The sequence below is a fragment of the Nycticebus coucang genome, chromosome 10 (assembly GCF_027406575.1).
Source record: "Nycticebus coucang isolate mNycCou1 chromosome 10, mNycCou1.pri, whole genome shotgun sequence".
Classification (NCBI taxonomy): domain Eukaryota; kingdom Metazoa; phylum Chordata; class Mammalia; order Primates; family Lorisidae; genus Nycticebus; species Nycticebus coucang.
Window position 1 is genome coordinate 9,609,409 of NC_069789.1, and position 22,899 is coordinate 9,632,307.

Below are 22,899 nucleotides of genomic sequence, written 5' to 3' on the forward strand. Positions count from 1 at the left end.
GTGCTACTGAGAAAAAGATGCTCACTCTGCACAAAGACCCACAGTGGCCCCTCCGCTGGGCCAGGGGCCAGCCCAGCATCGGCCGGACTTAGACCCCACTCACTCCTACATTGGGTGCCCCTGTTCCATGAGCAAATGGCACAATTATGCATGTTGGCCTTGACCACAAGTGTCCCAGGGGAAGCTCAAGGGCAACCTCACCTGCAGGGGAAGGAATAGACAGACAGGGAGCTGGAATGGGGAGAAAAAGGAAAGGAACAGACGCCAGTTCAGAATGACACCCTGGAGAGAGAGGGGGAATGAGGGGAGGTAACATACACTTTAGTGAAAACAAAACAAAAAATGGGAAAAAATAATAATACAGAGACGCTCTGTAATACGACCTCATAAAAGTTCTTAGGCTTTTATATCCTCTACCTAAGAGTCTATTCAAGAGTTTTTATAGGGTTTCATACACTTCATATGATATAAGGCAAAGCTCATAATTAAGTAAATATTTATCCAAAGTAAATATTTGGTGACTATTTGAATAGTCACCAAATGGGAAAATCTAATCATACTCTACTTCGCCATTTCATGCTGGGAAAGTAACGTCCCAAGCTGTAAAAGTATAGGCAGAAACTACAGTCTATCTCCCCATAGCAAATTCATGCCTAAGACTTGGACCTTCTGCATCCAGCACCATTTTTCTCCTCCACAATTGAGACCAATTGTGGCGTGTTTAGGATAGTTTTTCTCCATAATGTTGCTGATGGATTTATAATGGGAACTGTATCTGACAGAACAGAAGTGCGAGCCGTTCCACACTCCTCATCCTTCTTTGACGTAATAAACTAGCAAAACACCAAGTCCCACTGTTATGTGTTAAGTGCCCAGGGACTAAAGAAAGCCTTCACTGTGAAGATTATATATGAAAAGCATTTGCTGGAACCCGCGCACCAAGGCGCTATTTGAGTCGGCTGTCAGCAAGAATGTGGAAATGACAGTCATCATTCCAGTAATAGCCGTCCATGCGGTGGCATGTGTATACATAGCGCTCTGAGCGGGCCCCATGGGGGCTGACAACAGGAGCCATGTGGTCCTGCAGGCAGGGCCGTGGGCCAGGAGTCGGGCCTCTATGTTCAGCTTATCCCCTGACCCCAAGTCCTGAACAAGTCTTGGTTTTAATGCCAGGGTAACCTCAAGACTCAAGGGCAGACTGGTCATGTCAACCATAAGTGACACGCTCAAGAGGCCTGGAGAACGCTGCTAGGTAATGCAAGAAGCCATTTAAAAAGAAAGATTGAAGAAATTGTGCAAGAGATGAAGGTAGACAAAAAACATAACAGTAACCCTGAGAAAAGAATGAGTGTGGGCCCACAGCAAGGAGGTGGAGGAGCTGGTGGGAGGAAATAATGAACAGCCTGGCAAGCGAGAAAGAGAAAACAGAGGAAATGGACACCACGAAATGGAGTCAAGGCCAAGGTTACATGGAGGTGAAGGTCAAAATTTACTCAGAAAATTCAAAACCCAGCACAGATATATCTGTTATCAATAGTAAAAAACTGTGTACAGGTGGCGCCTGTGGCTCAAAGGAGTAGGGCGCTAGCCCCATATGCTGGAGGTGGCAGGTTCAAACCCAGCCATGGCCAAAAAGTGCAAAAAAAAAAAAAAATAGTGTACAGATTGGAATCTTCAAGAGGAGGTTCAGTAGGTGGAAGGAAGGGAGAGGGTCAGCAGAGTGTTGGCCGGATTTAAGCCCCACTCACCCATACCAGTAGGTGCCCACCATCCAAGCACCATGCTGGTCCCATGCCACACTTACACTATAAATATACACAATTTTTATGAGTCAATTAAAAAAAATTTTTAAGGCTAATATCATAGAGAAGGAAGGGAGAAAGAAAGAGAAATTCAAACTAATGTGATGGACCCAATAATGAGGAAACATATTCTGAAATGTGGATTTGAAGGCAGGGAGGAATCTGAAGTCATGAGAACCCAGGAAAACAGAATGGGAAAATTCTGTTCATACACAGGAAGGGAAAATTTAAATAAAAGTCATTGACAATTAAAAAAAAAATCCCTTAATATAATTTTACTTGAAAATATGATTTTAATTTGGTAGAAAGGATGAAAACTAAATATAAAAGCTGTAAAACAAACAATATTCCTGGCTTAGCACCTGTAGCTCAGCGGTTAGGGCACCGGCCACACTCACCAGGGCTGGCGAGTTGAAACCCAACCTGGGCCTGCCAAACAACAATGACAACAACAACAACAACAAAAAATAGAATAGCCGGGCATTGTGGCAAGCACCTGTAGTCCCAGCTACTTGGGAGGCTGAGGCAAGAGAATTGCTTAAAACCCAAGAGTCTGAGGTTGCTGTGAGCTGTGATGCCACAGCACTCTACCAAGGGTAACATAGTGAGACTCTGTCTCAAAAAAAAAAAAAAAAAATCCAATCAGATATAATGTCTGATGGCAGAGCTGAAAGTCCCTGTGCTCACTAACGCCACAGAGCTGGCCACACCCGTTCTGCAAAAACTTGAAATTGTCTTGGAGAGGCTTATGTGATCATTAGCAATTTCCACCATTTTTCAAACACTTGCTCTGAACACAGAATAAAAATCCTCCAGAGGCTCATTTTCTCCATAAATAAGAAAAACACGATCTGTAATGCTTATTTGGGAAAGAAAATCAATATGAACATATAAGGTCATCTGAAAGTTTCATTTTATTTTCCAAGGTCCAATTTTATGCACAATACAAAATCAGCTCACTTCAAATGAAAATGAAGATTTCTCTGCCCCTATGTACAAAGCGAGGGTTTCACCCAAGAGTTTTTATTGGGTTTCATACACTTCATATATGTGTATGAAGGCAAAGATCATACACTTCATACAAGTTACAAGGCAAAGATCTTAATTAAGCAAACCTTTATCCAAAGTGAACAAATGGGAAAATCCAATCACACACTACTTCACCATTTCCTCTTAATGTGAAAAATCACGTAAAGGACAGTCCCCCATCTGAGGCGTTCTTTACGTCCAAAGCCAGCACATGATAAACTAACTTGAGGACCAATTTTGCCGATCCTTTTTTGGGTAGACTGTTAATGTATTTTTTCCAGAACAATAAATGTTTTCTAAATACAGAGCACTGAAATTCTGAAGCAAAGACAGCTAAAAACTAAGATGCTGATTATTTAAATTTATAAGGAAATGTTGGTAAGAAAGGCAGAAAAGAATAGGCCAGATGCCTGGGGCTCCGTTCTCTACAGTAGTACTTCTCAACTGTCTGTGGCAAAGGACTACTTTTTCTTTTATTTCTAATTGTGCACAAAATACAAGCCCCGACGTTTTATTCTTAGGTTCAATAGATGAAGTTTCTCTGTCCAAAGACATTTTTACAGGTGTCCAATTTCTAGACTTATCCCAGACCAATAACTGCATAGGGACCAGCACCAGTCCAGAGGCCACACTTAGAGTAACCCTGTCCAGAGGCATCACTGCTTATTCCATACTGGGATTCTTATTTTATGCATGTTGAATTTGAGATGCAACACGGTCCACCCAGATCTCTACCCATAGTGCTGAAAAGCAAACATTTAAAATAAAGGCTCAGGACAGAGCCTGTGGCTCAAGGGGTAGGGTGCTGGCCCCATATACCGAGGGTGACGGGTTCAAACCCAGCCCCGGCCAAACTGCAACAAAAAATGGTTGGGCGTTGTGGCAGGTGCCTGTAGTCCCAGCTGCTCGGGAGGCTGAGAAGCCTAAGCCCAAGAGCTGGAGGTTGCTGTGAGCTGTGACACCACAGCACTCTACCAAGGGCGACAAAGTAAGATTCTGTCTCTAAAAAATAAATAAATAAACAATAATAATAATAATAAAGGCTCATTCCACAATATACACATATTTCAAAATACACTGTCTACCCTAATATATACAATTTTAATTAGGCAATAAAAAATGTTTAAAAAGGATAGCATCATGGAGAAAAGTGTACATCTGTGACACTCAAAAATCGGTTTTGTTTTACTCATCTTCTCAAATAAACCATGTGGCCCACTAATTTCAGATGTGTTTTATTTATTTCTTTTTTTTTTGTAGAAAACAGAGTCTCACTGTACCGCCCTCGGGTAGAGTGCCGTGGCGTCACACGGCTCACAGCAACCTCTAACTCTTGGGCTTACGCGATTCTCTTGCCTCAGCCTCCCGAGCATCGGATGTGTTTTATAAGCAATGATCATCAGTTCATGGTGTTGGTGAATAAAATCCTATAATGAGGTATCTCACTGTGCCCGTTCAGGGGAGGAGAGGAACGTGGGCTTTCAAATGAGAAAAAACGAGGATGAACCCTCCTCCCCTGCCACTTCCTTGCTGTGTGGCTTTGGGTCAGTAACTCAACCTCAGAGCACCTCTTTGTTTAGCCATGAAACAGGAAAAATGACAGGAGCTAGTCCATAGGGTCACTCCAAGGAGGAAGAGGGTCTCTGCACATTAAGATCTTAGTTGTTGATACAGAGCATCAATAACCGTCAGCCACACAGGTCACAGATTCAGCAAATGTCATCCTTCGCATATGAAATGACCCCCAGCACAGATTCCTGACAGCAGGCCACCCTTGTGTCCTGTCTTGGAGCTGCAGGAGTTCCAGGACCCTCCAGGCTCAGAGGCCTGTGACTCTGTTACACAGACCAGCAGGAAGAGTTGAAAATGGGGAGCATATAGGAGCTGACTTTGCCCCCCAAACCCTGTGAGGACAGAAACTCCTGTTTTTCAATATAAATCAAAACCACTCAAGCATTTCCAACGTTGGCACCAGCAACAGAGCCAGAATTCACCCCTAGCAAAAGCTACCCACACCATCACCGATGCAGCTTTGTGTTGGCTGAAACCAAAAGGCTCCCCAACGCTGAACTCAAGTTTCCTCTCTCACAACGTAAGCTGGGCTGGTTTGGGCTTATCACGTGGATCTTTGGGGATCCAAAGAGGTGAGACATATCCCTGATTCTGTCTCTTGACCTAGTAGGCCTTGAGCGAGTGTTCCGAATCTGCTGTAAGCGCCCATCAGTGACAGGGAGGTTGTTAACATGCTGCCTCCCTTGCGGGAAGGTGGGAAGGCCCAACTATGGCTGATGGGAACAATAGGAAAAATCAGGTAAAGAATAAGTGGTGTGTTGGCAGAACCTGTGGCTCAGTGAGTAGGGCACCGACCCCATATACCGAGGGTGGCGGGTTCGAACCCAGCCCCGGCCAAACTGCAACAAAAGTAGCCGGGCATTGTGGCGGGCGCCTGTAGTCCCAGCTACTCGGGAGGCTGAGGCAGGAGAATCACCTAAGCCCAGATTAGAGGTTGCTGTGAGGTGTGACGCCATGGCACTTTACCGAGGGCGACAAAGTGAGACTCTGTCTCTAAAAAAAAAAAAAAAAAAGGAATAAGTGGTGTGGGGGAACTTATACTATCTATAAAGAATTGTTCTTTTTCTGTGGTACTTTTGTTCCCACTGTATATTGTAAACCTTTTGAAAACAAATGATATACTTTCAATGCTTATACCATTAAGTTCCGAGGGCTATCAGCGTTCAGTAAGAAAGTAACAATGAGGATTTTGGCAGCTCCGTGGATCCTTTCCAGCTCTTTGAAATCTCTCACCATAAGCCCCTGCCATTCTGAAGTCTCGGGTTTTTGAGTCTTTTCTTAATGCTGGCATCATCTGCTGGCCACCCCCACTGACACCACTGGCCCATCCACTTCGAGCTGGCCTCAGAGTTTCTCTTCCGTCCCCTGGCTTTGCCAATGATTTGCCCTTCCTTTCCCTGAAGTTTGCTAATAAATCCTCCCCTGATGAATGTAAATTCTGGCCTCTGGCATAACCATTTGTCCAAGACTCATGAGTTCCCAGGCCCATCTCCTTTTGACAACCTTTTCCTAGCTCTACAGACACTGTTGATTCTTTGCACTGGGAAACTTCTGTTCTCCCTACACATTTTCTATCAGGAGCCATCCCCTTATATTTCTTCCTGCTTCAAATCTATCTCCTGACTGTGGTATATGCACATCATGGAATATTATTCAGCCATAAAAAAGATGGTGGCTTCACATCTCCTGCATTAACCTGGATGGAGCTCAAACACATTCTTCTCAGTAAAGTATCACAAGAATGGAAAAGCAAATATCCAGTGTACTTAATACTATAGGAAGCCAGTAGAGGATCTAATTCACACCCACATAAGAGAAAAACTCATTTCAAGTCAAGTTGGAGGGGGGAAGGAAAGGGAGAGTTTGGGGTGCTCCCACGGAATAGGCACAATGTAGGGGTGTGTGGCGCACCTTTTGGGTACAGGGCATAGTTAGAAGAGGTACCTAACAAATTCAGATAATGTGATTTGGTCGTTTGTACCCTGACATTAACCTGAAATGAAAAAAGAAATCTATCTTCTGGGGTGGGGGGTTGTGAATCAGTTGGTAGTCTATAAAATTCTCTGGATGGACTCTGAACTGAAGTCTTCTGACAGTCAAAGAACTTCAGACCGAAGGTACATTGGAGATCAACTCTCATATGAGCACTCAACATACCGTAACTAACCTTCTTCTCCCTCGGGGAGAGGGCCGCACCTTATTCTGGGGCAGAATGAACCACTGCCAAGTTCCCCTCTATTCTGAGCTGGGCGATACCTCCCTTCCAGCTGTAGGTCTTGTTCAGACTTTGCGTGGATGCTCTTATCAACCACGTCCTCTTTTACACAATTGCCCAAGAGGTACTAAGGGCAGCTAGAATGCACCCCAGATCCTTCCCTTCTCTAAACTAACCCTGCCATGACATCCTCCTCTGCAAACCCTCTAATCACCTCCTAGGGTCTCCTGCACTTGTGGAAGTTCCTCATAAACCACTCCACCTCTTCATTTCCCCCACCTAAACGGCATGCAAGCAACCTCCCAGGGAGCCTAGCCCCCGATCAATGGTCTCGAACAACACAGAGATTTCACGTATAGATGGAACTAACACAAGCGTCGCCACTGTTGGGTGGCCGGGATATACATATTTCCTGCTACTTCCCACACATTCGAGCTAGTCCCAGTGTTCAGAGGATAATAAACAGGGCACCAAAGTACAATCAGGCCCTCAAAGCCAATCGTCCAGCAAGCCCCAGGTGCTGCCTTGATGGTCTCTTAACCCAGGACATCGGCTCTCAGTTCCTGCTCCTAATCAGAGCCCCTTTTCCATATTTAATAACCAATTTTTAAGCAGTTTGTTTTCATGTGGATAGCAAGAAAACCATGCAGTATTTCTGCTTAGTGCCCCACTGGCTAAGTCCACGGAATTAACACGTGTACTTCCGTCATTTTCTATCCTCTTATCTTAACCTTACAGCAACCTTGCAGAGAAGATACTATCGTCATTTTATAGATATGGAAACTGAGGCAGAGCTGGAACTTGAACCCAAGGAGGCTTCTAATTTCATATCTGCTCCCCTGGTACTTAATCCATGCTCTGTGTCCTCAGGAGCTTGCAAATCTTAGGTAGAGAAAGTTTTCAAAGGTTAAGTTCCACGCATTTGTATCAAATAAATAAAAAATGAGTCATAGAGAAAAAAGCAGAGAATCTGGTTTCTATTTCTGGCTTTGCTATTAACTAACTCATAGCTGAAGTTTCCTGGTCCTCAGTTTCCTCACTGACAAAATAAGGAGCCCGGATTAGACAACCCCTGAAGTTCTTTCCTGCTCAGCTGTTCTTTGTCTCCCGCTCCGTCTCCACCATGTTGCTAAAATTAGGCAGAAAACATTGTTGAAATACCTTTCTTTTTTGTTTCTTGTGTTTTTAAAGTTTCCAAGATTAGCTGAATAGCATTTGGTAACTCTCCAGCTAGACTGTCGAGGAGAAAAAAGGAAAAACTGCCGTCTATTTAACAACCAGTTTTTAAGCAGTGCGTTTTCTGTAACAAGAAGATAAATCTGGAAATGCCAGCCCTAGGGCTGTACCTATAAAAGCCCTCATCCTGAGGAAGCCCATCTCTATAGCCATGTATTCTTTGAGCAGAGGTTTTCCACCCAGGGGACGTCTGACAATGTCTGAAGACATTTTGGGTAGTTACATGTGGGGCAAAGGCATTTGGCGAGTGGAGACCAAGGCTGCTGCCACCATCCTTACAACACACAGCACAGTTCTCATCATAAAGAGTTATCTGGTCCAAAAGGTCCACAGGGTCAAGGTGGAGCAGCCCTGTTTTAAAGAGTGACGTCAAAGACTGACCCACAACTCTCTGTAGTTGAACTGGCCCAAGTGAGAAGATAACCGGATGGGCTCGTCCCCAAAGTAGCAAGGATCTGAACACCTGTCTTACCGTGCGAAGAAGGAAGCGGCCACGGAGGTGCCTGTGGTCGTCTCGCTGGCCGCGCAGGAGCCCTGGGAGGCTGGGACGCTGCTGGTGGAGGGCTTGTCTGCATTGTAGCGGTTCAGCGCAGCTTCTGTCAGCCCCTCCCGGCCACTCTCTGTCATCAGCTGAGAGATCTGACAAGGAAAATAGATAGTGAGCTTGTTACCTGTGGCTCACTGCATTTCCTGACCACTGACAGCAAGTCTCTCTTTGGGCGAGAGAGCCAGAAGTATGGGAAAGGGAGAGGAAGGCCAGAGGGGAAAAAGTGTACATCCCTCTTGTATTCAGCTACATGGGGGTATTTAGGGCTTCTAGAAGGCTATTTTCCCACATTTGAGCTGGGCTGTCTCCTCATCTTCATTAAAAATAATGGAATAAAACCACCCCTTGACACTAAGTTTCAATTACGTCTGTGTCTCACCTCCCTTTGGAATGGAAAGCACAGACCATTATCTACACACTTTTTGCAGCCCAAGACCAGCAGAGAAACATCAACTAATGCTGATGACTGACCAGGAATGGCCCCAAATGCTCTCAAAGGAAGGGGAAGTTAGGCTGCTAATGAAGGACATAAGGAATTAAACACAACTCCACGGAATTTGATAGTGGTGATTTGCCGTGGGAAGTCAGGAAAGCAGACAAGTTAGGGAACCTCCCAGAAACAGACAAAGCCACCATGAATTTGTGAGGTTATGCTGTGGGGTTAGGAAATTAGGATGTCCAAACTTTTTTCTTTTCTAGCACACATTTGGAAGAATAAGGTTTGTCTTGAGCCACACATTAAATACACTAATGAAAGCTGATGTGCAAACAAAGGCCTCTGAATACTTTTTGCGATATCTGATACTACAGATAAGCAAAACCTCAAACAATCTGCACGCACCCCTGGGCTGCTGGTTGGACGCCACCGAGGCTTCAGATCATTTCAATAGCCTTCATTTTCCTGCTGGTTCATTGAGATAAATGGCTTCTGTTTTATTTGACATGATCGCCCTTTACAGCAGAAGTCCTAGTGGACAAGGCAGGGTCCATTTTGCCTAAACCCGCTTAGTAAGCTGTGAAGAACTATACTTTTGGGCAAAGTGAGATTCTTGTGTAGAAAGATACTTTTGGAAAATGCTAATCCCCCATGACAAATGTAAAAATTAGGCAGGCAAAGTCTAAGTATGCTATGCAGAATACATGTTATTCTAAAACTTCAGTCTTTGTACAAAAAGGGGAAAATGTTATGTTAAAAAGAAAGAAAGAAATTTTACTTTAAAAAAAATGTTACCCGCCTGCTCAAATGCTTCACTGCTAAGTGGAAAATGCTTCTAATCACCTAGGAACTACAACTTTAAAAAAGCAAAGATCCGGAACAGTTTCGGCTTTGTAACTGAGCAGGCCGATCAGCCAGGGAAAGAATCCCACTTGTTAACTTTTGAACGTAAAAACATTTGTACTTTTCATTATTAGCTGAATAGCCATCACTCTGAGTCCCACTGACTTGAGATTTTGCTTTGCTTAAATTCATGTTCTCACTTGGAAAGGCGTGGTGTTACTCAGCTGAAATTCTGCCAACCCGCAATTTCTTATTCTCATTCATTCAACACATTGTAAGGATATTTGACCCAAGTAAGAAAAACTGGAGAGAAGGGCGCAGGAGCAGGCGAGGGCCTGAAGCACAGTCCTTGTTCCCTCTACAGAGAGCCCATGGGGTGTGGGCTCCCCTCCCCCAGCTGCTACTGTCCCAGAGGAATGAGGCATGCAGAGGGAACAACTTAAAGAACTGGGGACCTGAGGATGGAACTGTGAGCACTGCTGTCCCCACTAAATAGTGTCCTGAAGCTCCAGGTGGTACACAACGCCATGACGGCCAATGTCGGAACATTACACAAGCCTCCAACATTCATGGCACATTTTTCTCATCCAGAAGCTACAATTGAACATTGCATCTGACTGTGACACACCATGACATTGGAAAAAAGCCAGTAACCCAGGCAATGAACATGCATGCAATTTGCTATACCTTATATCCTTTGATGGGCTTAATAAGGCTGTTCTTGCCTTAAAGAAAAATGGAGACTTTACCTCTTTCATGCTTACATGGATGGAGCTGGAACATGTTCTTCTTAGCAAAGTATCTCAAGAATGGAAGGAAATGGTTGTGATATTGTACTATGGTTTTTTAAGATGTTATAACTGAGGGAAACTGGGTAAAGTGTCTATGGGATCTCTATATTATTTCTTACAATTGTATGTGAATACTTCAGAATACAAATTTTAATTAAAAAAAAAAAGAATTGGCCACTGGGGGGGGGGAGAAAAGAATGGAAGGAAAAGTATCCAATGTACTCAGCCCTACTATGAAACTAATTTATAGCTTTCGTATGAAAGCTATAACCCAGTTATAACCTAAGAATGTGGGGAAGGGGGAGAGGGAGGGGAGGGGAGGGGGGAGGATCCATGGAGGGAGGGTAATTGGTAGGACCACACCTACTGGGCATCTTACAAGGGTACATGTGAAATTTACTACATGTAGACTGTAAATGTCTTAACACACACACCCACAAAATAATTAAATTAAAAAATAAAATAAAAATAAATTGAAAAAAAAATAATAAGGCTGCTCTCATAGGAACTTCTCTTTGTGTGGCTTCCTTCTCACTATTGTATTTCTAACCCAAAGAAGGGAGGGAAAAGAAGGGAACCCTTTTGTTTCCATATGTGTACATTGTTCTTGCAAACCCCAAGAGAAGCCATCAGGACTTGTGTGGTGAAAGGCAAGAAGCCTAACCCAGAATCGCTCAATAATCAATTGTTTCTAGAATCACGGAATGTTTCAGAGCTAGAAGGGATTTCGAAGGTCATCACCTTCACACTTCTTAGATAAGACACCCAAAGACCAGAGAGGTATAGGCTTAGCACTCTGGGGAGCCTGATGCAGGAGAATCACTTGAGCTCAGGAGTTCGAAGCCAGCCTAAGCAAGAGTGAGACCCCCATTTCTACTAACTATAGAAAAACTAGCTGGGTGTCCTGGCAGGTGTCTGTACCCAGCTACTCGGGAGGCCAAGGCGGGACAACTGCCTGAACCCAAAAGTTTGAGGTTGATGCCACTGCAGTCTATCCTGGGCAACAGAGAGAGACTCTGTCTCAAAAAAACAAAAACAAAACAGTAACAACAACGACAACAAACAGAAGTGATTTGAGCGAGACTCTGCAGAGAAGAGCGATTGTAGCCCCTCCTCCTTTCTTCTAACTGTTCCTTATCCCATCTGGGGAAAAATCAACAACAACAACAACAAAATAATAATAACATATAGAAAAACATCAAATAAAACATACACATGGCTATCCACTACCATCAGCAAATGTTAATATTTTATCTTAGAAGATATTTTCTAAAAGAAGCCCAAGTTGCCAGTGTCTCTAGTCATGATGCCCTGCCCGCCCTCCTTTGCAGATGGAGCCAGTACCAGGAGCTCAGTATTTTAGTGGGGCCAGTCCATGTTCCTGTTCCTAAGGGGGTGCTTTCCCGCAGCCTTCCTCCTAAGAGCCTACCAACTCACTTTACTATTTCCTTCTTCTGAGCATTCTCTAGAGTTTGTTCTCCTTATTCCACCAATAGGCAAGTGCAACCCCCCAGTGCCTACTCCTATAGACTTTCACCACCTAGAAGTTCACGTCCTCATTTATATTTACGCTCAGTATCCTCTTCAGGGGTGACAGACTTCAGAAATAATACACACTTTGGCTACAGCCACTGCTAATTTTCCTCCCACTCACTTTTGCTCTCTAGGGCTCTGGCCTCCGTTAAGGTCCTCAAACACACTTCCTGCTTCTTCTGCCACAGGGCCTTTGCACATGTCTTTTCTCTCCATCTCAAATGCTGCTTCTTTTCCTTCAGATCCACTTCAAACATCATACCCTGGCTCGGCGCCTGTGACTCAAGCGGCTAAGGCGCCAGCCATATACACCTGAGCTAGTGGGTTCAAATCCAGCCCAGGCCTGCCAAATAACAATGACGGCTGCAACCAAAAAAAATAGCCAGGCATTGTGGCGGGCACCTGTAGTCCCAGCTACTTGGGAGGCGGAGGCAGGAGAATCACTTAAACCCAGGATTTGGAGGTTGCTGTGAGCTGTAATGCCACAGCACTCTATCCAGGGTTACAGCTTAAAGCTCTGTCTCAAAACAAAAACAAACAAACAAAAAAAAACATGACCTCAAAGAAGCCTTTTTCCAGCCTATGGTTCCTCTGCTGATGCTTTTACAGAACTGCAATCTCTTCCTGCAGCACCTTAGCTTTGATTCATATTATGCATTTAATAATAGGTCATTTTCTCCCACTACACAAATTCTCTGAAGTAGGTCTAGGGCTGGTTGCCCACTACCGCACACCAAGGCCTGATACACAAAGATGTTCACAATGCTTGGGGAGTAAACTTCAGCTATTCTTACTTTCTAAATTTTTTTTTTATTAATTCTGTTAAGCAAAACAACATTTTTTTGTAATGTTTCATCGCGTTCCTATTTTGATTGATTACTAAGATATAACAATGTTTTTCCTATCCTCATTACTGCCAAAGTCTACTATTTTGGTTCCACTATGTAACAGTTTAGGGATCAAGAGCTGCCTTTTTTTCAGTCTACTAGTTCATTTGTTCATTCATTGTTATCAACAACAAGGTATTGGGAGCTCAGTATGTGCCAGGCACCGTGACAAATGCATGTACAAATAGCTTAGAGTCTCCTGTATCTTCAACATTGACTTCATTTTCTTTTTAGTTGTGTAAAACCCATTGGCAGTCAAAGTCTTACACAAAGTGAGTTCATAAGCTGGCTATCCAAAGCCACTTCTGTTGTCTATGTTTAGCTATATCGTCATATATGTAATTCTAAAAACAGAAGAGCTAGTGCTCTCAGTAAAAGTAGATCTAGCTGCTTTAACAATTAAAATCTTATCAGCTGTAGATGATTCTGGGCGACAGGGCACCTCCTTGTAGATAAACTTATCAGTTTTCATACATACCCTGGGCATGGAGACCTTCCAAGTACAGAGTTCTACCAAGGTACTGTTTTGCTCCTTTCCTAAAATTTACTCTTCCTCAACCCAGCAAACTATCCCTAGGGCGATATCATAGGTTACACATGAATTATCTCATTAATCAGAGAAACAAATAATTGCCTACTGGATGAGATTTAGCTCAGAAAGAACTGCTCCCATCCAATTCTTCCTGTGGCTCTCTGAAACAGTGATAATTTGTCCCTGAATTGTTCTTAGGTTAACCAAAGGTTAGCAATCCACATCCATGACAATTACATCATCATTAACAGAATGAAGGATGCTCTTCTGTGGTCCACCCCCTTCAAGGCTGATCAACATCTCATGAGATTTCAAAGAAAGCTAGATAGAAAAAGTCCGAGTCAGCCACCAAAGACCCATGTTCTCTCCTGTCCCTAAAATTGTGTATGTAGAAATATTATCTGCAACTTGGTAATGGAGAAGCCTCCAACATATGTTTTTAGCCCAATATTTAGGTCAAAAAGGACCTCAGGGGGCACCGGGAAGGAGGGGTACGCACTCCCCTGCTCAGTTTCCATGGGGTGAGCGTGCAGTGCCAGGCCTGAGGGGGATGTGCTGGAGCTTGGTCGCTTCCCACCAGCTGCAGCCCTGGTCAAGTGGCAAGTGAGCTGTCACATGCCTGGGGCCCTCACTGAGAATTCCCTCAGTTCAGCAGCCTCTCTACCCAGAGCTGGTTCTCAGGAGTGGCAGGCCGTTGTATTCCCTAAGGGATTTGAGGAGTTTGCAATCCATGGCACTGGACACACCACCTACTCAACAGCACTCCTTCTTCTCTTGGCTTCTAAATTTTATCCCAGGGCAGTGGTCTTTCCCACCAGTCAGTAGGATCATTCCCCCCCCATCATGCTTTAAAAACAAGTCTAAGAGGGGCCTGCCTTTGCCCCTAGCGATACTAAATACTCTGTTCTGTATGTAAACACCTGCCCAAAGCCTTGGCTCCTCCAGCTGCCCTGGGTGAGGGAATGAGTTCTAGAGAACCCCTGCTCTTCTCCAGCCATGTCCCCGGCTCCCAGGCCAGGGGGGGTGGCCTGGAAATGGAGCTAAGGGTGGGCTTCAGCTGACACCTGCAGAGCCCCCACTGCTGTGCTGAGATGGTCACTTGCAAACCAAGACAGTTCAACCACTTCACCCATGTAGGAACCAAGGGCGGGAGAAATTGAGCCATTTCCCCAAGGGGAAACACAGCTAATAAAAGGAAAAGCCCAGAGCGGAGCTCCACGCTGTTTGAAGTGGTTTTCACGAGCATTTTGCCCCCAGAATGTACTGAAAATTAGAGCAATAATTTTCCCCATCTCATCAAAAGAGTCTCTATTTTAAAAAACAAAGAAGTTTAACATCCCTTTCCTGAACTCTTCTCCCTCCAGAACCACTTCCCAACTCCGCCTCTCTCCCCCAACCCACTATCCGAGAACATCCCCAAGACAGCAGGAGTTCTCTGGAAACTTGAACTTCACCGCTTAATTTTGATTCAAGAGCCTTATTTTTAAAGGGCTTTGGTTGAACTCTAAGATTTTTAGACTGTTACGAATTTATTTCTCTGGCAATATTGTGACATACAGGAGTCTTCCTGATTCAACTCAGGTTCGAAAACCTCAAAACAATCATCTAACACATTTGGAAAACCTAAAATCCTTGTGGAAAGGACGCATTGTCTCGGTTATGTGTGTGTCGTGGTCACGTCTAAAGCAGCTGCGAAACACATCGGACAGTCCCACTCACAAGCTTTTGGGGACTAGATTTTCACCATAGGATTTTGTCTGGTTTAATTCTCTCTCTCTTTTTTTTTTTTATTGTTGGGGATTCATCGAGGGTACAATAAGCCAGGTTACGTTGGTTGCATTTGTTAGGTAAAGTCCCTCTTGCAATCTCCATCTTGGCTCCATGGGACCATTTCGCCACTTCATACCTTCTGTTACTTTCCAGATACTACATCGTACCCCTTGGGTGGCAGTAGGGGTGGTAAAATGAATTCAGGGTGCAGTAAAAGGGACCAGCCTGCAGGGAGAGGGTGTACATGTGTATCTGTACAGGGGCGGACACATGTGTGCATGTGTGTATATAAGGGGTCCTCAAGGTATGTGAGAATCCCCCCTCCATTCCATGTGCAGTGGGAGCTTTTCCCCAGACTTCATAGAAATAAAGCTTCTCTCTGTATTTTAATCTTGGCTAAGATTCATGCCTTTCAACCACATTTGAATTTCTGCACAGATACCTCAGTCTGAGGAGCTCGGGACTTGTCCCCAAAGAAACAGTGAATCTTAAATTTGGTTATGGTCTTGACCACAAAATCAAAACAAAAGATACTTGGTTCTTATAAATGTCTCTTCCACATGGCAAACTGCAATTTGTAAGCCATTGACCTTTAACTTTCCCACCAGAGGAAAGACTCTGAGAGCCAGCAGAGTGTATCCACGTGGGTTCATCATAAATGGCCTTACTGACCCAGAAAGCCACCTCCCTCTGACTCCACCAACACAGCAGGGAAGGCCACACAGTGCCCATTTCCTGTGTAGGGTTGTCTGTGGACAGCAAATGCTTCCTACTCAGTCTTTAATTAAGTACGTTTAATGACACTTGCCCCCGCTCCCAATCCCAGAAAATAACCTGTAATAACATTTTCCCTTACACAATTAATATCTTACTGTCTGGGGACATCTTTTATTGTTATCTGTTAGTTACACTGTTACTTAATGTCTTTTAGGGTTTTGTAAACAGTGGGTGCTTAATAAATATTTTTGATCCACAATAGCACAAATCAACTCACAATTATCTTGAAAAAGATTAGTCACAGCTCATTTTTAACTCTTGGCCTTGGCTTGGGCTGCCTCTATGCTGTCTGTGGTTCTGCTCTTGGGAAGCAGAGCACCGGAATATATTTCTATATATATTCTGTAAAATATAAATTATGCAAGGAAATCTGAAAAGGAAAAGACCAAACAATGCATCCGGTACTAAAGATAAACGCATAGCTGTTGTACAGATGTTTCACCGCAGTCCCACGGATACCAGGAGGGGGACAGTGGCCAGAAGGCACTTCCTCCAGCAAGCACAGTGCAGGGGTGTGGCCCCACATCAACCCTGTTTAGATTTTGCTCATGTCAAAGAGAGAGAGAGAAACTGTATGTCCCTTTCTGTATATGAGCCTGGATTGCAGGAGTGTCTCAGTTCCTACATCGAGTCACTTCCAGAGCCAATCACTAGTGTAGGTGGCAGAGGGGGCCCCATGGAGTGGCTGCTGCTTGGCCACCCCAGACTCTTCCTTCTGGACCCAGAACAAGCAGCCGGGAAGGTCCCTCACTCTGACAACCACCCCGCAGGTTGCCCGCTTGGGAGCCACTCCCACAGGGATTGAAATGCTCCATTATGAGTAAGGTTGACTCCAGCCTTGAAGGCAGAGAAACAAAAGAAATGACGCCCTCTGGAAGGAAGTGTGGGGGATGCTCCCTAGCCCGGGACCGTTTCCTCCTCTGCAGTGTCTTGTCAGTTTCCTCAGGACCGCTGCTCTCTGCCCTCACTAACTTACTCTGCACACCTCTCTTTTCCCCTTCCCTCCTTCCTGACCCCAGGTGTTGGGCAAACTTGTCCATCCTGTTTAGACTTTAATCTCAGCTCTTCTCTCCCTGGACACCAGAGCTACCCAGAACTGCAAGACAAGTTTCTGTCTCAGCAGATGCTACAGCAAGTTAACTATCGCTGGATTCTTCTCGCCTGAACAAAATGTACTGAAAATTAGAGCAATAATTTTCCCCATCTCATCAAAACAGTCTCTATTTAAAAAAAAAAACAAAAACAAAATCCACACATTTAATCCTGGCACTTTGGGGGGCTAAGGTGGGTAGATCACGTGAGCTCAGGAGTTTGACAACAGTCTGAGCAAGAGTAAGACCACCACCACATGTCTACTAAAAATAGAAAACTAAGACATTTATATTCCACATTTACTAAGTTTCACATGTACCCTTGTAAGATGCATGGCAGGTGTAATAGCACAATAACTAAGAAAATGCCAGGAAGGCCATGTTAACCAGTGTGATGAAATGTGTCAAACGGTCTATGAAACTAGTGTATGGTGCCCCATGATCACATTAATGTACACAGCTATGATTTAATAAAAAAAAAAAAAAAAAAATAGAAAACTTAGCCGAGGGTGGCGCCTGTGGCTCAAGGGGTAGGGTGCCAGTCCCATATGCCGGAGGTGGCGGGTTCAAACCCAGCCCCGGCCAAAAACCACAAAAAAAAAAAAAAAAAAAAAAAAAAAAAAAATGTTGAGAGAAAACTTAGCCGAGCACCATGACGGTAGCCTATAGTCCCAGCTACTTGGGAGGCTGAGGCAGGGAGATTGCTTGAGCCCAGAACTTTCAGGCTGTTGTGACCTATCTCTATTAGGGCAACAGAGGGAGACTCTGTCTCAGAAATAAATAAATAAACAAACAACAACACAAAAGGTCAAACATACGATTCCACTTATCTGGCCTACCTAGAAGAGTCAAATTCATAAAGACAAAAATAGAACAGGGGGTTGTCAGGCACTGGGGATGGCAGAGAAATGCAGAGTGATTGGTTAGTGGGAACAGAGTTTCAGTTTGGGTGATGAAACTATCCTGGAGACGTAGGGTGGGGATGGTTGTAATACGAGGTGAATGTGCTTTTAATGCCACCAAGCTGTGCGCTTAAAAATGGGCAAGATGGTAAGTTTCAGGTTATGCATATTTCATCACAATAAAAAGAGAAAGAAAAAAAATCCTACAACACCTAAGAGTTAATCCCTTTTAACTCGCCCCAGGCGGCCGTGCACCTGCTTAGCCATTTTAGAGCAGGTGGCCCTGAGGACTATCAATGGTGAGGCCTGAGTCAGACATGGGGGGCAGGGACCCGAGGTTTCTCTCTTCCACAGACCCAGGTGCCCTCTGTACCTTTCACGACCCCACCTAGCCTGCTCGCCAGGCCAGCAGGAGGAGGGACGAGGGGGGAAGGCAATGAAGAGAGGAGATGGGCTGAGGGCAGCCCTCACACAAATTCAGCTCCTCCATTAAACATCACTTGATTTCTTTCCACTCACATAAATGAAATCCTCTCCTTCCTTATCTCTCTCTGGCCTGCCAAGTCACACCTGAATAGTCCGTGAACATCCTTCCTTAGGCTCACCGTTTACATTCAGGCATTTAAACAGGACATTTCTTTCTCCCACTGCTCTTGGCATGCTATCCACAGACTGCAGGCGGTCCCTGCCCCACTTGAAGCTTGCCCCGAGCCTGGCCCAGTCCTCGCAGCTGGCGGGCACACAAATCACCTCTGAGACTCTGAGGCTGGCCTTGAGTCAGACAGATAAACTCCTCCTGTGCTGTCCAACCCCCCCACCGGCACCACCAGGCCAAGATGGGATTCTCCTGTCGCAGGGCTGGACGTGTGATTACCCATATTATCTTAACTTGCCTTGGCTATAAATTTTATTAGTGGCCATAAAATTATCCATCCACAGCATTTGACTCAGTGACCTCTTGGAAAAGAGAATCCCACAACTGGCGAGCACAGGGCCTAGGAGAGCTGCCTTTCCTTCACCCCCAATTTATAGCCTTGCCTGCGTCTGGCCTGTGCCCTGCGAGAGGAGGCTCTGAGACTCAGCAAATAGAAGAGGCTGCTCACGTTTCAAGATACCCGTTATCAGGGCTTAAATCTGGCCCCTCGGCACCTGATAACTATTGTCTTTTCTTTGTGTTGCTAGAAGGTTAAGAGGCAGGGCCAGCTGCCTGCTTTCAGACAGACCCAGGTGCAGCGAGAAGCACAAGGCCATCTGCATTTCTATTTTGGACCCTTCCCTTAGATTTCTAAGTTCCAACACGTGCAGCTTAAGGTAGAGACCACATTTTTTTTTAAAAAAAGAATCTCTTACAACAGATGAGAGAGTCTTACCAATTGCACCTGTAGTATTTCTACATATGCATTGTAATTCACCACGTAGGTGTGTTGAATCACAATCACTTTGACTACTTAATCCTCAGTTATGTGTTGCGGGATGATTTCAGGGACATGTTCAATGGCAGGTGTAAAGATACGAGAAGTCCAGCTGACCTGACGGCATCAGCTGCAGCCTGAGAGGACTCTGAGGACGGAAATCGGGCATCCTCCTAGATCAACACCAAAATCATTACACCAAAATCTGAGCATGTAGCATGAGCCAGGTTCTGTTCTAAGGGTATCGTCATATTTAACCCTGGCAATAACCCTATAACGTAGGCATAACTGTTATCAAATAAGAGCTTAAACTCTGTCTGTCACATGGAAAGACCCTGGGGCCAGTAATGCACCCGGCTTGGTTTCTTTCTGTCCTTGAGCAGACCCTTGAGCAGATACTGTGCAGATACCCCTGTTACCCAGAGGACGTGCAGCTCCCTCCCTCTGGGAAACGTGCTCACAGCAAAGATTTGATAAGGAAAAGAGAAAAGGATCATAGGAATAATTTCTTTTTCTTTTTTCTTTTTTTTTTTTTTTGTAGAGACAGAGTCTCACTTCATGGCCCTAGGTAGAGTGCCGTGGCCTCACACAGCTCACAGCAACCTCCAACTCCTGGGCTTAAGCGATTCTCCTGCCTCAGCCTCCCGAGTAGCTGGGACTACAGGCACCCACCACAACACCCGGCCATTTTTTGGTTGCAGTTTGGCTGGGGCCAGGCCTGAACCCACCACCCTCGGTATGTGGGGCCAGCGCCCTACCGACTGAGCCACAGGCGCTGCCCCAGGAATAATTTCTTAATATGTGCCATAGGCTCTACTCTATCCAGTGTTTTGCGATTTTTATGATCAAATGAAAATAAAATCAAATGGTCTGAATCTTAATGAAATCGATTTCACTTTCAATTTGCAACTGAGCAAACTCAGACTGAGAAGCTCAGTCAAGATTAAATCTCAACCCTGACATCAGGGACGGGCCAGAGGCTACGCCTAGTCCAGGTCCTGTATTTCTTCACATACTGAATCACCCAGAGGCTGCCCTTCCACTGGGGGAAGGTTAGCATTCTTTCCTACCCCCAAATGGTTAACCAAGAGCCAGTCCCCCAGGAAGTCCCTGACCACTGTTCCCCTGCACTGAGTGATCAGGGCCACCTGCCTCCATAGTTCTCCAAAATTGTCCCTGTGCTATCAGAGCACCTCTTGTTTTGTAACTGCCTGTCACCAGCCTCTCCCCAACTAGAGGATCCGGGACTGTCTGTTCTCAGCATAACCAGTGTCTAAACATGCACTATATCCAACAAATACATTAATTCAAACACGAAATCACAAATACATGCAAATAAAAATGAACTTCATTGAGTTGGCTTTGGGCTGGTTGCCAGAGTTTCGTTTGTTTTTAAACGTTAAGAAGTTATTTTCATTTAATTTTTTAAAATTATGAATAGGATACAGCAATCTTTATTCAATAAAAACAGGTATTTTAGCATATACTCAATTGAATATAGTGATAATAAGACAATTGCTGGGGTGGGGGAAAGAAAGGAAAAACAAGGAACAAAGAGGGACAAAGGAACAAAAGGTGGAAAAATAAAAGAGAAACCCCAAAAGAAATTTACATAAAAAGACGAGAAAAAAGAGAAGACACCAGTAATTGCTCCTCTCAGTGAGTCTCAGTGAGTGTAAAACAGCTACAGCAAGACAGCTGGAATTCTCTAGAATACAGGGCAAGCAGTCATAGGAATATGGTTTCCAGGAGAGGAGGAATCAAGCCCAAAGGCTGAAGTCCCATTACCCTGGCCCAGTTCTCCCTGCACCAGACTTGACTTTCAACTGTCCTCTGGCCCCTGAGGCACTAGAAAGATCAAAGTGTACAAACTGACTAACGATACATTTCACAAAATTGAGCCATTCTCTTCCTTTTTTCCATTTATTAATAAATAAATAAATAAAAAGTCCTAACCTTTGAAGAAAACAGCTTGGAGTTTTTAAACTATCTGAATACTTGCTTTGTATAACTTCTACAGAATGGCATTGTTTATTAGTTATGCTGCCAAGGGTCAACACAATGAGATTAAGGGATCGGACATTAGATTAGCCGGAATTGATGCAGCATTTAATTCTAATACAGATGACGGCCTTTCCATCTCTGTTTAATCTGTCCTGTAGAGGTCACCATCATGCACCTCTAACAAGCAGTACCTTCCCAGGGTCTATGTCACTGTTCTTCCCCTACGTCTGGGCTAATGCTTGGAAACCTTTCAAGGAAATCAGCAGTGCATTACAGCCTGAGATTTAAAATGTGCATTTCTTGTAGACATTCCATTTCCTCATATTTTTCTTGAGCTCAAGTCATGTGGGACTTGGGGATAATACTGGCTCATTTAGGTCTGCAGAATGGCCAGTGAGCTGAATGCAAAAGTGACCTTGCATTTGGACAAAACTGAGGCAACAAGGTTAGGAACCTACCCACTAATGGCATGTATGTGTGTAGCTCAAGTGCACACACACACACCCTCAGGGATGTGTAGAAACTAGAGCCCATACAAGGCCTGGGGGCTCCCTGCCACAGAAGCCACAAGAGCACAGGCCTGCGGGGCTCGCCTCAGCCAGGGAAAGCACTTCTTGTTTGGAATCCTTCAAGGAGACTGACCGCTCTGGGGCTGGCTCTAGATGGCACGATTTACCCTGCTCTGTTCTGCTCAAGCCCATGTCACAGCCACGAAGGAGGGATGTCTAAATTGGTGACATGCTGCCCCGAATTGAATTATCTCTGTAATCCCAGCGCCTAGCAAAGGGTATGGCAGGTATTGGGCCCTGGTTGCATTGAATGGTAAGAACTAATTCTAGGCTTGGCTTGGTTGAAACAACATGGGAGGTTTAGGGCAAATCATTTCCCCTCTCTTAGCTCCAGTTTTCCCAGCAAAAGGAGACTCTTAAAACTGTGTCTGGGATGAAATGAGATAACACAGCTGAATATGCCCTGTGATTCCTAAAGTCATAATCAAATAGAAAGCAGAAATGATTAGAAATATCCCTATTACGGGCGGCACCTGTGGCTCAGTGAGTAGGGCACCGGCCCCATATACCAAGGATGGTGGGTTCAAACACAGTCCCAGCCAAACTGCAACAAAAAATAGCCAGGCGTTGTGGCAGGCGCCTGTGGTCCCAGCTACTGGGGAGGCTGAGGCAAGAGAATCGCCTAAACCCAGGAGCTGGAGGTTGCTGTGAGCTGTGATGGTACAGCACTCTAGGGCAAAAAAGTGAGACTCTGTCTCTACAAAAAAAAAAAAAAAAAAGAAATATCCCTATTACATCTTTAAAATATACCCCTAATTTAACATTTGAGCAGCCTTTGTCTAAAAACAGGCAAACACATTGGTGACAACAGAACATTCCCCTCCACTGTTCCAAACCACCAGTGATGAACAGAAACTGATTTTCAGAGTCAGCAGATTGTTCAGAGTAATTCAATGGTTCAGGGGTGTCCAACCTGCAGCCCAAGGGCCACATGCACGTTATTCAATGACT

General features: G+C 44.7%; 1 protein-coding gene across 1 annotated transcript in view; it reads right to left on the reverse strand.

Annotated features, from left to right (window-relative positions):
• The window catches only part of KIF26B (kinesin family member 26B), a 490,005-nt gene that overhangs the window by 232,084 nt on the left and 235,022 nt on the right, over positions 1-22,899 (reverse strand). The window contains exon 4 of the mRNA XM_053607520.1: positions 8,327-8,493. Within this exon, the coding sequence (XP_053463495.1) occupies positions 8,327-8,493 (167 nt within the window). The remainder of the gene's footprint in view (positions 1-8,326; positions 8,494-22,899) is intronic.